The 14,393-nt window shown below is 47.9% G+C and overlaps 1 protein-coding gene across 1 annotated transcript in view; it reads right to left on the bottom strand.

Moving 5' to 3' along the window:
- The window catches only part of LOC120029154 (spectrin beta chain, non-erythrocytic 4-like), a 53,423-nt gene that overhangs the window by 1,787 nt on the left and 37,243 nt on the right, over nucleotides 1–14,393 (bottom strand). The window contains 16 exon segments of the mRNA XM_038974459.1: nucleotides 170–485; nucleotides 589–662; nucleotides 1,263–1,657; nucleotides 1,769–2,386; nucleotides 2,586–2,782; nucleotides 2,969–3,053; nucleotides 3,166–3,304; nucleotides 4,048–4,292; nucleotides 4,484–4,618; nucleotides 4,711–4,956; nucleotides 5,381–5,585; nucleotides 6,306–6,436; nucleotides 6,863–7,141; nucleotides 7,240–7,329; nucleotides 7,606–7,830; nucleotides 10,260–10,523. Of these exon segments, the coding sequence (XP_038830387.1) occupies nucleotides 170–485; nucleotides 589–662; nucleotides 1,263–1,657; nucleotides 1,769–2,386; nucleotides 2,586–2,782; nucleotides 2,969–3,053; nucleotides 3,166–3,304; nucleotides 4,048–4,292; nucleotides 4,484–4,618; nucleotides 4,711–4,956; nucleotides 5,381–5,585; nucleotides 6,306–6,436; nucleotides 6,863–7,141; nucleotides 7,240–7,329; nucleotides 7,606–7,830; nucleotides 10,260–10,523 (3,644 nt within the window).

Genomic DNA, 14,393 nt, shown 5'->3' on the forward strand with positions numbered 1-14,393 from the left:
TCGACCGAGACCTACGGCACCAATCAGATGCTGGAACATATGTTAATGCCAGTGACATGCACCAATTGAACATTTCGTAGGTCAGTTGTTTTGTTAGCTTAGCATGCTCATAAGATCATGCCTGGTTGTAATATCATCATACTCCCCCGTTAGGAACCTGGATGCCCACCTGTTAGAGCTCTTCCTCATGGTCTCGATGTCCAGCTTGCGGAAGAGGAAGCCCTCGTGGTGGGCTGTGTGGCTGGGCGGCTGGGGGACTGAGGGGCTCACACTCTGGGCCATCCCTGGCTCTGGCGCCGAGCGTGACCGCCGGGTGGTGGCCTCTCCTGCAGAGTGGTCCTTGGGCCTGGGTCTCCGCCGGGGCTTAGGGCGGTCCCGTGCTCGCGGCCGGTCTGGACGTCCGGAAGACTTCTCTGGCACGCCGTTCGGCACTTTAGAGACCTCCCCTCGGGCCTGAGGAGAGAAGAGAGAGGGCAGAGCTTAGACTGTAAATACAACGTGTAGCTGTTAAACACCCTCATTAATAGCATTTATGTATAGATAACTCTATCTGTGTAATAAAGGCGGCATAGCTGGTGAACAGAAGACTCACCGTTGCTGCCTCTCTCTCTTTTAGCTGCTCCACTATGTCAAACAAGGTCTGGCCGCCTGACCTTTTCTCCCTGTAATCAACCAAGATAAAAAGTGATACACCTTTGTGCAAACAGTGTCGTGGAAATTCGAACCAAAAGGAGAGAGACTGTAGATTCTTCAAACAACGTAATTATAAGATTTACAAATCTGGAAAAGTTAGCAATCCCCTCAACAGTGCAGAGTTAAGAGCTCAACGAACAGAGTTGGCTCTCCGCTTTTATAGAAAGTACAACCTCTTTGTCTTCGTGGCAGTTCAGCAGGTGTGTGAGATCTTGGTGGGAACATAGTTTACAAACACGAGATAATGCCAGTTTTGTTACTATCTAGCTGCTGCTGCTCAAGCTAGCTTCTGATCTCTTCATATCTCCACACAGCTGTGCCCTTGAAAGATACCAAAATAACAGGATGGACTCAAACTGTGGTCACTCTCATATGGCCCTTTGTCTTCGGTCGCGTGACCAAGTTACACAAAGACAAGAGTGGAAGAACACTATCTTCTTCTTAAATGAGAGAAATAGACAGTGGAAAAATACAGGTTTAAGACGTATTCAGCGCATATGCATAACAGAGTTTGTAATTTTCCCACCATAACAGCACTTAACGACTCCAAGGCACAATGTAGTACTCACGTAGAACGTCTGTCTGACTGCTCCTTGGCTGTGTCGTGTTCACTGGACTCTTGTCTCTCCGTCCGGTGGCGGTCTTTCCTCCGGCCTTCGTGTCCGTGGCCCTCCTGCTCACTGGACGTCTGCCTCTCCAGCTTCCTCTCTTTGCGCTCGGCCCGTTCCCGCCACACCTCCTGGGGCAGCTCATCCCGCCGCGCCTGGATCATCAGCACCTCACTGGAGTGCTGGCGCTCCAGCCTGGCTTCCCTGTGACTGTCCCTACTGTCCCTACTGTCTCTGTCCCTATCTCTCTGCTGGGGCTCCGACCGGCTGCTCCCCGCCCGGTGGTCTCTGCTGCTGGGCTCGCTGTTCAGCCTCTCCCTGCCCATCCCCTCCCTCCCCATCTCCTGGAGCACCACCTCGGCCATCACCGGCATCACCGGCGCTGGCTCCATTAACACAATATCTCTCTCCCTCTCTCTCTGCTCCCTCTCTCTCGCCTCCTTCTCCCTCACCTCTTTCTCTCTTACCTTCTCCAGCCTACAGGCCACCAGCATGGGCGTCACCATGTCGTCCATGTGTTTGATCTTAGGCTGCCGGAGGTACTGTGAGGCTTTCACCTCCACTGCTGCGGCTGCACCAGTCACCAAGCTTGCAGCTATCCCTTTGGCCTCGACCGCGGGGGTGACCAATCCTACTGCCAACCCCCTGGCTTCCGAGGCGGCAGTCCCCAACCCTGTTGCCACCCCTCGGACCTCCATGGCGGTTGTGGTCCCTAAATTTGTTGCTACCCCTCTGGCCTCCATGGCGGTTGTTCCCAGGCCGGCTGCCACCCCCACTACACCTCCAACCACTCCCCCCATCCCGGGGATGGCCCAGGCCTCCAGGCTGCTGCGGTAGCCACTAGAGCCGTTCATGATGGGGGTGTAGTTGGCCACGGTGGATCCCAAGCGGCGGGCCACGGAGGAGGGCAAGGGTTCCTGGGAGGGCCTTTCAGCTCTGTGCTCGGCCTGCTCGTAAATGATCCGTCTCATCAGGGGGGAGCCCTGGCTCCGGGCAGGGGACGTCTCCTGGGGGTCCAGGAACACCTTTCGACCCAACAGGGGGGTGGGAGGGAGCTTACTTTGCTCTGCTTTCATCTTCTCCACCTGGAACCAAATCGAGGTTAACTAAACATCAGCACGTCATAGTAGAATCTCCTCCACAACAAAATTAAGCATACCGTAAACATGAAGCCATTTGACAAGTCACTTCAAACAAGCTGTGCTCTACAACCTCTTGTAAGCAACCAGAAGAAAGACGGCATCAGCTAAGGGGAGTGTTAGTTAGCTAGGGATAGTGACGGACCGTGGTGAGGCGTCGTAATGAGCTGAAGCGCTCCTCCCAGGTGGCGGCGGCCTTGCGGAAGGCCTCGTGGCGGCGGATGAGCTGCTCCACCTCGTCCACGCTGGCGCCCAGCTCCATGCTGTTGATGAAGGGCTCCTGGGCCGTGAGCCAGGCCTCAGCCACCACCGCTTCCTGCGCAAACTGGTGCACCTCCAGCACTGAGGCAGAGGAGAAAGAGGAACTCAGTGTCTGAGAACAATTGGAATCACATCCCTCACACTGTTGCTCAGTTGTAGCTTACTGTGGTTCCAAATTATGGAATGGCTTGGGATAATATCAAACAGAGACTTGAGGTGCCAGGTACTAGAGTAAGTTACATTCAGGTAAAGTCAGGGGGGACTCACTGTGCTGCAGGACCTCCCAGTGTTTGTCCCATTTCTCAGACAGCTCGTACTGCTTGGCCACCACCTTATCCAGCTTCTCCTTGATCTAAAAATACATTTCCATTGAGTTGAATCCAAACTAGTGACTGTAAATGTAATCTAAACTACAGTACCATCCTCTATGTTCTATGGCAGAACCCTGTCAACAGTGCTGTCACCTCCTCAGCAGCAGGGTTGCGCGCCGCCAGCAGCGTCTTGCCCATCTCGATGCACTGCAGCACACTCTTACTGCGCGCCTCCACCTCGCTCTTCAAGCCCTGGTGGTAGTTCATCAGTACCTCCACTGAGGACACATCCCTGAAAGGACCAGAGAGTCCAGAGCCCGTTATATCGCTGTGGGGAATGCTGACAGTGAGGAAGAAGAGCACAGGGTTACACACCCAGGAAGACAAGGGCCAGGTCAGCCCCATATACACCACCAGGCAGCCATTTTGAAAATAACACTGTTTATTGCTATATTAAAACATGCTTGCAGTGCATTGCTTGAAATGTGTTCATTATAACCGTTGCTCTCTGTGTGGTCTGTGCTCTCTCTGCATCTCTCTGTGTGGTCTGTGCTCTCTATGCATCTCTCTGTGTGGTCTGTGCTCTCTCTGCAGCTCTCCATATTAGGCCTTTTTGTAACGTAAATAAATTCCCTTATTTACTTAATGCCACAAAATCAAAACAGGCCTCTGAACTTGCAGATCAATCGCATCTGGTAGATGATAGATGAGACGGAGCAGTATGAGATACACCATACATACAAACTGTAAATATAGATAAGGCCATACACACTTAATTGAATGTTTAACGGATGCCCCCTTCACATTTAAAAAATACAATCTCCCAGGAAAGAGATACACAACTTCCTTCTGGATTATAGCTGAACTATCCGTCTTTCAGCCTATCCTAGGTCGCTAGGTGTTGAACTAACGTTGCTAGGCCTATAGTATTTTAACAAAAGAGTTCACTTTTTTCTCTTGCTCACCTCTCACTTTCATAAAATGTGTATGGCCTAAACCATAGAAACACAATTGTAACCATGTCCACTCATATACCTTGGATTGTCCCCTGTGCCGATCTGAGAGATGATGCTGTCCATCCACATGATCTGGTCTCGCACCACCCCAAAGAACCGCAGCTTGTCTGTTGCCGTGGTGATCTGCACTCGGCACTCCTCACAGGACGTCAAGAGCTCCTTCCAGCAATGCATCACTTCCTGTTCCCGGCCGGCGATGGCCTCAGCCTTCTGCCCGGCGTAGATGGTCCGGAGCTGACCCGCACTCTCCTGGAGCTGCCTCACCTGGACACAGACAGACAGGGACGGGTGGTAAATAACATAGGAATAACTAAAAGTACTGTGGAAAAGTACTTCCTGAACAAGTATGAGAGAAACTTCACGTGAAGTGTTACCACATTGACCTCTTGTTTTGTTCTGTCTTCCTTTTTAGTCTCATGTGCTCATAAAATAAAGTGATAGTGGGGGGGGCTCACCTGAGTGACGAGCAGCTGGATGTCGTGCTCGAAGCTGTGCATGAGCCTCTGCAGGGTGCTGGTGTTGGCAGTGCCACCCTGGCGCGCCCGTACCTCTGGCAGCCTCCGCTGCTTATCATCGATTTGGGCCAAGATCTGCAACACAAGGCGATAACAGACAATCAGAGACACATCAAAACACGACAAAGACCTATATCCCGTAGCACTTCTTATGGTAGAAATGCTACCTCGCGGCAGTCGGTGAAGAACTTGTGGAGCTGGTGCGAGGCGGCCAGCATCTGTGCCCGGGTCTCCATGAGCTCCAGGAGGTCGGCCCAGGCCTCGTTCACGCCGTCCTTCCACTCGGCGATGGTGGCGGCCTCGGCGTGGCCATAGTCGATCAGCTCGTCCACCATCTGGTTAACCGCCGTCACACGCTCCTGACCCAGACTGCCCGTCTCCGACGCAAACTCTGTGAACTTCTCCTGCAGGATCTGAAGAGAGGAGGAGGAGAGAGGAGGAGAGAGGAGAGGAATGAAGGGATGATCAATATCTATTTAGCCAAGCTAAGCACTGTTGCTAAAGCAGTAATAGGCTACTTATCAAAACTGCGTTGAAATACATACTACTTCCTTACTAAGCAATAATACAGTGTACTGTATGCCATTCTTTGAGCCATATTAACCCCCTTCCCAACAGGTTTTAGACAAACACTATATGCCATTTAGCAGACGCTTTTATCCAAAGCAACATACAGTCATGATCAAATACATTTACATATGGGTGGTCCCAGGAATCAAACCTACTATCCTGGCGTTGTAAGTGCCATGCTGTACCAACTGAGCTACAGAGGACCACCAGCCCTATCATATTGTTGAAGCCTTTGTCCATTCAGGCTCTGAGAGGGGTCCCACTGACCGTGACGTGTTCAAAGTCCTGTCCCAGTTCTGGCGAGCTGGCCACCACCTCCCTCTCAGCGATCCACTGCTCCAGCTCGTCCACCTCATGGTTGAGCTGGTAGAGCCAGTACTGCTGCTCCAGACGAGACTTCCTCTCCTCCACCAGGTCCTTCAGAGACACGTACAGCCGGTCCATCTGAGACTGACACTTACTGATCTGCTCACTGAGACACATACACACGCAGGCAGGTAGGCACGCAGACACACACACCAGAGACAGGGTTTGAGACACATAGTAAACACAGGGTGACATTGAGGGGGAATGTGTGGGAGCTGAGTGAAACACATTTTGACATGAAAAACCATGAGCTGGTTTTACGGGGTTGAGTTCGCAGGAGGAGTAAATGTGAGGAGAAGGCTTACAAAGCAAACTGAACAACATGAGACAAACATGGGCAACCCATAAAAACATTCATACCCTACTAGTGCAGAGACGCCGGCGTCGGCTAACAGCTAAGAGCTAAGATGATAGAGCCGTTAGCGTTAGCTCTGACACCAGAGACAGAGTAGTATTACAGACCCAGTGCTGACCCTGCTGTCACCATGATTCACTCTGCTGCCATAACAGAGCAACAGGAGTCCATGACTGGCCAACTTTACTGGACTACCTTCTCTACAGGGGTTATGTCGTTCAAGCCATTTACTACCGGGTTCCTCCTCAGCACCCAGAAGACAAAGACTGTAGAGGCCCTTGATCCTCTTCAATCAAGTCACAAACCGAGATCCTTGGTTCTCATATAGGGGATTTCCTTTAAGCTTTTAAGGCAGTATATTAAATGGGTATTTCATGGCACACTCACTTTAGAGCTGCTATAACCAACTTTCGATCCCACGAAAGCCTTGGTAATAGTGTGGTGACAGGTTTGTGGGGCACCAACACTGACCTGTCTGGATGTCCCATCTCCAGTAGCTGTCTGCACTGCTGGGAGAGAAGGCCTATCGTCTCAGCGTAGTCCTCTATCGTCTGCTCCAGTACCAGGTGCTTCTTCAGTAGCTGCAGGGTGCTGGGCTCATCCTGAGGGGGAGGCCACAACACACTTACAGTCCATTCTCACAAACCTTGACATGCTAACGATTCAAGTGCGTGCAGTGTTCATCACAGGACGTTGGTGGCACCTTAATTGGGGAGGACGGGCTCGTGGTAACGGCTGGAGCGGAATCAGTGGAATGGTATCAAACACGTGGTTTCCATGGTTTCCATGTGTTTGATGCCATTCCATTTACTCTGTTCCGGCCATTATTATGAGCCGTCCTCCCCTCAGCAGCCTCCACTTGTGTTCAAACACAGTTGCTGATATCTGGAGGGACACAATCACATTGCATTACACCTATGCAGATACAACCTTTTCCTCTTCCAAAAAGCCAATCATCTCTTACTGTAAAATGGTAACTGGGCAGATTAAGTACATCAGCGCTTGGTGATTGGCTCCTAGCCGCCTACCTTGCCCTTTTCCTCGTTCATCATGTGCAGCTCCTGTTCGCTGAGCCAGGCCTCCACCTCGGCCGTGTCAAAGTAGTACTGCTGGGCCTGGTACATGGCATCCAGCACCAGCTGTCTTCTCTCTGTCTCGGCCCACAGCAGACCCCACAGCCCGCTGAGCTGCTCCAGGCCCGCCCGCACACAGTCAGCCTCGGGGCTGCGGATGGAGGCGATGACATTAGCTCGTTCCAGGACGTCCTCCACCCTCGCCCGATGGCCCTGCAGCTCCCTCTGCAGAGTCTGGGGGGGGACAGAAAGACGATGTCCAGTTAGATATGATACAGTATGATAGACATGTACTGTAATGACGTGGTTAGCCTCAGCTAGCTGCCACTCACCTGGTTTTTCTTCATGAGGTGCTGCACAGCCTGTAGACTGGAGCCGTGCTCCTGAGACGTGGCGGCAGGCAGCCGCTCCTGCACCCACAGCTGCAAACACATCACAAGTGGAACTAGCAAAAGAGCACTTGCGAACACTGGTAACTTTTCGATGGTTATCACCAGCATGGTATTGCATCTGTTTAGTGTTACATACATCTTTTATCAAGATAACGTCTTTCACAAACAAAAAAGGGGGTTAGTCACCAACTTAAGCAACCCTTTTACCCTTGCCGATGACACTTGTAAGTCACATGTCTCTAAGTGTCTGTAAGTGTGTGTGGTGTGTGTGGGTATAACCGGAGGAGGATCAGGACGGCCACTCACTATCTCGTCCTCCAGGTCCCGGCCCACTTGGTGAACCTCCTTGGAGGCCAGAAGGATACGCCGGCGCTCCTTGAGCGGCTCGATGAGGCGGACGATGCGCGTCTCCACGGCGGCCTGGCGCTCGCCGACCGTGTCCATGACCTGGCCCTGCTGGGGGATGGAGGCCGCCGCCACCTGCAGCTCCCCCACCTCCTTATACCACTCCTCCATCTGACACTCCATCGTCTGGAGAGAGGGAGCGAGGGAATGGACAGGGAGTGAGAGAAGAGATAGAATGGAAGCAAAGGGGGATGGAATTCAAGCGTTTGAGGAGGGGTGAGTGAAGGAAGGAGGGAGGGAGGACGAATAGGTTAGGAACTAAAGAGAGGGAGGAAGTCCATGGGACAGCGAGAGGCCTGGTGAGTATGGAGAGGATACATTGGTCCCTATATCAATCACCTCTCACCAAAATATCCTGGCAACATCCAACTCAGGAGTCGGCCACCTAGGAAATCCATGGCTTTCCTAGGTGTACATGATAAGTTGTTCTATCTGTCAGTCTGTCATAACAATGTATGAGAAGTGTTTGGATGATAGCTGTTAGATCTACTGCAATTGACTACAAGGCAATTACTCCTCCAGAGTGGCCATATAGCTGTCAGGTAATTCAGAGGGGGATGGTGATTCTCACTAAGGCGGTGAAACTCATTTTGGGACAGAAACATCAGGTTAAGATCACCAGGGTGGTGGAGTAGTGTCACTGAGGCTAACTAATTTGAAAAGTGGGCCAGATGCAAAGAGCTGTTGTATGAGTGCCATGGTAAAGTGCATTAGAGTAGGAGGAAGAATGAGGCAGAATGAGGCCGATCAATCCCTTACGAATTCACATGATGATTTGACTTCTTAGGAATTGTGAGGAAAAGAGCCTTCGGGATGGCTGCCTCAATACCTCTATCTGGTTAAATGAATCCCCTAACATTTTCAGAGACCCATATCAGAGACTAGCACGATAATAAGCACACTCTCTATTTGCTTATACACAAATGTTACCCCAACACATATGCATTGAATCACCACTTTAGAGAAATAAAAGAAAACATGGGACTTGAACATTATTTCTAACTTTGACAGAAATGGTCCTTGAATTAATAGACAGGACAATTTCGCACAGTCGGGTGGGGATTTTCATACATTTCCATATGAAGCGAAAGGTTAGATTTTCAAGGATGAGACAGTGATTCTGCTCACACCATAGATCACAGAATGATCAGCAGGACAGGATGAGGTAGTGGATGGAAGGAAGCGGAAAGAAAGAAAAAAAGATCAAAACTAGAGTACGAAAGGGATAAAGAAAGAAATTAAGAGAGAAAGAAGGAAAGGACAGGTAGGTTAAAGAAAGGAAAGAAAGAACATTAAAGGAAAGAAAAGATAGGAAAGGAAAATAAATCAAAGGAAAGGAAATCAAAGGAAATTAAAGGAAAGGAAAGGAAAGGAAAGGAAAGGAAAGGAAAGGAAAGGAAAGGAAAGGAAAGGAAAGGAAAGGAAAGAAGATCAAAGTACCCATGAGAGAAATTAACTGAAGTGAAAAGGTTACTGTACCCCTGAATGGAGGTTGGGTGATGGAGCGTACTGTACACAAAGCACAATGGCAGGCTGAAAAGGAACTGTAAGCAGCCCTTAGCGGCAGCATGCTGTTGGAGAGGAGAATGAGAGATACATGATGAAATTATAAGCTGTGAGATGGACCCAGTAGTAGTGACAGAACAGGGGTAGAGCATCCCGGACAGGAAAAAATATGAACCTCTTCCTATTGTATCGGTTGTTGGCTAGCATCAACATTAGTGTTTATTAACATGTAGCATAGGCTACATTTTGTCTATAAGTAATTGTCCAGTGAAAATCTCACTTTTAACAGTTCATATTCTGTTAACTCATACCCAGATAATGTTGTTGACTCATCCTATACTCGTATTTGTGGCCAAAGAATAAAATAACATTTTAAAAATATATATATTTTTTTAACACCTCAAACTTGTATCTCAAACAGACCGTTTATAAAATGCTTGCTATTTCCTGAGGAGGATGAGCTGGCCAATCAGCGGTCTACTAGCATGAATATTCTTTAGGACCGGTATACGCCCACACCCTTCTGTTGTTGGGGTACACCCACACTATTCCAACACAGAAAATATGCTTTTTTACATACACAATTATTTTACTCATATTGTAATTAATTATAGGTCAGACTTCATAGAAGTCTGGAAACACTGGACAGTTACTTTAACCCAGTATGTATTGTAGAGCCATGCTTTTGGTGAAATGGTCTGACTCTCCAATGACAGCACATTGGAGTGCAGGCCAAGCTTACTGGTGACGCGTTGAGTGCCAATTGCTCTTGTTAAACAAAAGCCTATGGCAGCCTGGCTCATTTAAGGCACGTAAATGAAGAGAAAACAGCAAGGCATTCAGAGAAAATGGATGATAAAGGATTAGTCATTCACACAGAACAACCCTAGGTTTTTATATATAGAGATACACTGCGATATTCAACAGCTTAAACCTAACTAAGATACCATAGCAACACCATACCCAACGATATTCCCAACTATTCTAAACTGGTCACAAAAAACAAAAACTGTAACAGTAGTTGGATCATATAATGAATAGGAAGAGACCTGGAGCTTCTTGAGCTGCTTGTTGACGCTGGTCAGGTCCTGACCCTGGTCCACGTAGCACAGTTGTCCCTCCAGCTGGTGCAGCCGATGGTCCAGGCTGGTGTAGCTCTGCACCAGCAGGTCGGCCCGGTTGGCTTCAAACAGCTGGCGGGCCTTGGCCTGGGTAGTGCTCTCCAGGTCCTGCCAACACTCCCGGATCTCCCCCAGCTTCCTCCGCACCACCGGGCTCAGCTCGGGCTTCTCCTGGATCAACTGCTGGCCCTCCTGGAGGATGGAGAGGGAGGGTGGTGGGGGGTGGAGAGGGAGGGTGGAGGATAGGAAGAAGACGTTGAGAGAGAGAGATGTAGAATGGGGGGGTTGAAGGTTAGAGTAAGGGAGAGGGAACATGAGGAGGGGAGCATGAGGAGGGGAGCAGAGAGATAAAGGGAGAGGGGGGAAATAAGTTAGAGTGATTAGACATTGATGAGTGGAAATTATAATAACTTGAAAATAAAGTCATATTTATATCACTTATGGAACATGGGGTCATAAACAATCTACTGCCACAAATATTGGATTTTTTCCATTGAAATCATTCTGTAAATAGTTAATAGCCAGCAACAATTTGTGATTACCACGTTGGCAGTTTACCATATCGGAACATATATTTAAGCACTTTGTGACACGTGCTGATGTAAATTTGATTGACATGGAGTTGGCTATGGTTTCCCTATATCCTTAATCTGGCAGGTAAATAAAATGGATTCTAAGCAACCACATTAAATGACAAAGAAATTGTTCTATTTGTCTTCCATCGTTAGCTTGTAAGCATGAGCTGTGATTCAGTGGTACACCTTTAAGAGGCCTGAGTGCTACAGCCTGGGCTCCAGATCAGCTGCTCCTGACTCTGGTCCATCAGTGCACATCAAATTGGGTTAAAGGGCTGGCTCGGCCCTGGCAGCCCAGAAAACCACTTCAACTTTAGAGGTCAGGGCTCACAGATAAAATGCGCTTCTCTTATCATCATTTTACATCCTGATAGAATAATCTGGTACGAATCTCCTTTTTGTCTGTCTTCATCGGTTTGGTTTGGAGGATTTCAGGTTTGACTCATCTCTTGTTGACTTCATTCATTACACTCTCAGGTATTTTCAGAATAGATACAGACTCTTTCCAGTAAGCCCAACGTAATCGCATAACAACCGCAACCCCAGAGACTCAGCCAGCAAATGAGAGGAGAGCACACTGAGTTGCTGCCTGCCGTGACACACCATCAGACTCAGAGAGGGGAGAGGCAGACAGACATACACTTGCTCCCTTTCTCTGCAGCACTCTGCCCCCCCCCACCCCCACACTCTCTCTCTCTTTCTCTCTCCCAACATATGTGCTTTATTCCTTCCTCTATCTTCCCATCCCTCCACCTCTCTCCAACTGTCCTGTGCCCCTGAGTGCACGCAAGTGTTCCCGAGCACTGGGGGTTGTAAACTACGCAATCATATTCGCCGCCAGGGAGACACATCTGCCAATGACGACCAAAGAGGAGATTTAACCTACCCATGATCAAACACCCCCTCCCCCCATTGTAATTCACTCTCTGTCACCGTTTCCCCAAGGCACCATAAAGAGCCTATAGGACCGGTCGAAAAAAACCAAATCTATTTGCATTTTAAGCCCCTTTAATGTATTTCACTGATTGGAGATAAGTGTGCATTTCATGCGGAATGATTGAAACGCTAGTTAGTTAATTCACTTTGTGCTCAGCTAAAAACATCAGCGTCTCGTTCCTCTGAAACACATAACTGTTTCTGCTTAAGGCTCAGAACAAGAAAGCGTTGAAATATCTCTATTGCATATTCCAGTTGGGAGGACATTTGCTTTGCTACTGTGCTTAACGGCCGCACCATCAGTGGAGCTTCCTCTGTTCCCTCTCTCTGATCCCTCTGATCCCTCTCTGTCGGCCTTCTCATGATCTGTCCACACAAAGGATGTGCTCATTTGGAGACCACACCACAGCAGCACTGTGAAGGGACACACTCCCAACAGTGCCAAAATAGCACCGCATTCATATGTTGCTTTTTTGATCTCCAGATGAGTGGGGCAGCAAGAGTACTCAACCCAACTCGTAGATGTTGGCAGTATAATGTTCAAACCAAAGGACAGGGAAAAAGGAGAATTACCATAACGACCACAAAAATAACAGATGGCAACGAAAAAAAGAATCCTCACTATGAGATCACGTACGCAATACCAATCTGTTATTGAATGATAATTACATCATGTGTGGCCATTGCGTTTGGCTGGTTGTGTCCATGGAAGCTATTGTGTCAATACTACTACATGTGTGAAGGCCTGGAGGCATAAATCTGCCTGGGAGGACCAGACACAGTCACGTGATTCGGCTGGGGGGTGCAATGGCCAGCAGGCACCAAGAGGAGCCAACATGTATCAATGAGTGTTTTGAAGGAAATGTCAAGCTTTGTGAAGATTGTCCTACATCTTTCGTCACTTGATCTAAAGCCATGCCTTATAATGAAGCCAGACAATTGTCTATGAAACTGATTCTGGGAAGCACATTTATTCATGGAATATTTGTGTGGATAGTGATGTCCTTTTGATGGTTGATCACCTGGGGAAGTAAAGAAACATGTTAAAGATTGTGGTCGCTCGCCGACAATTGGTTGAGCGTGCAAACCTGTCGTTGTGCGTCGCCCAGGCCAGTATATAACTCTTTGGGCTCTATATTCGGCTGGCGTTAAGGGTGTCAAACACACGCTCTTTGGCAATATCGACTTGTAAAAGCCTGCACTCTTCTATTTTCCAACCCTGGCTGCAGAGTTGGTCATTTACCTGTCTAATATCAGCTTTCTTGCGCTGAGGTGGGAGGGGTGGAAATATTTGAGGCGTGACCCTAAAAACATGCGCCAATGTGCCAATTTCGAGCAGCGCTCCTGGTGATACTTAAGACTCACCAAAAGCTGGTCTTAGCAGTACCGCAATTGGTTTTGACATCGATTTTGCCAGCGGAGGCGCACAGTAGCGTAATCAGTAGCCTATAACCAATGTATTATGAATATATCAAGAGCAGCAAAACAGTCAGGCATCCTTCTGCCTAAGAGCCCTTAGGCCTACTGTACGTGTGCACATATTGCCTTATGCTCACGGAACGACAGATGCGATTCATGATATCATCACCGTCCACGGGTTAATGGTGAGAACGTCCATGGCTCAAATGCAATGCAATTTTGTCTGCTATTTCTGGAGATGTGCAAATATGATATGTAAGATGGTTCCATGATGTTTATAAAACATGACATTTGCGAGCAGTAAAACGGTGTGTGGACATTCCACCTTTTCTCTTTATATTGGATCTTTATCCAGCTCCTGTCAAAAGTTTGGGTGTCCGTAAAACCCTCCATAGTCTAAGTTGCCTTGTCTGTATTATACAACAGCGGGGAGAAATTATAGTGACTGTAACTATATTTAGAGATAGCCTATTTAAAATAAGTTGTTTCGTTTAATTAGAATTTGATTAGAATTATACACTGTCTTTATAGGCCTAGTGAATTTAATCTTACTTACTGACTACGTGGCATGTCCATGTCCAGACTGCAATTTACAGTAGTCCTAGCCCCTATATCAACGCAAATGCCTATTAAAAACAAAAAAGTATGTTTTATGTGAGAAGTAGGCATAAATGAAATTCACATGAGCACCACGATGAGTATTTCACCCATGCTCTAACAAGCTTATCCAGCACACAGCTTTGACCTACTACAGAAGCTACAGTGCATTCAGAAAGTATTCACACCGTTTGACCTAGTCCACATTTTGTTGTGTTACAGCCAGAATTCAAAACTGATTCATTTTATTATTTTGGGGGGTATTTCTTTGCCACTGTATTGAAAATTAAATATAGAAATATTTAAATTACAGTGCATTCGGAAAGTATTCAGACCCATTGACTTTTTCCACATTTTGTTACAGCCTTATTCAAAAATGTATTAAATCGTTTTTTCCCCCTCATCAATCTACACACAATACTAATGACAAACCAAATACAGGTTTTTATACATTTTTGCAAATGTATAAAAAAACAATAACTGAAATATCACATTTACATTAGTATTCAGACCCTTTACTCAGTACTTTGTTGAA

The sequence above is a fragment of the Salvelinus namaycush genome, chromosome 34, assembly GCF_016432855.1.
Source record: "Salvelinus namaycush isolate Seneca chromosome 34, SaNama_1.0, whole genome shotgun sequence".
Taxonomy (NCBI): domain Eukaryota; kingdom Metazoa; phylum Chordata; class Actinopteri; order Salmoniformes; family Salmonidae; genus Salvelinus; species Salvelinus namaycush.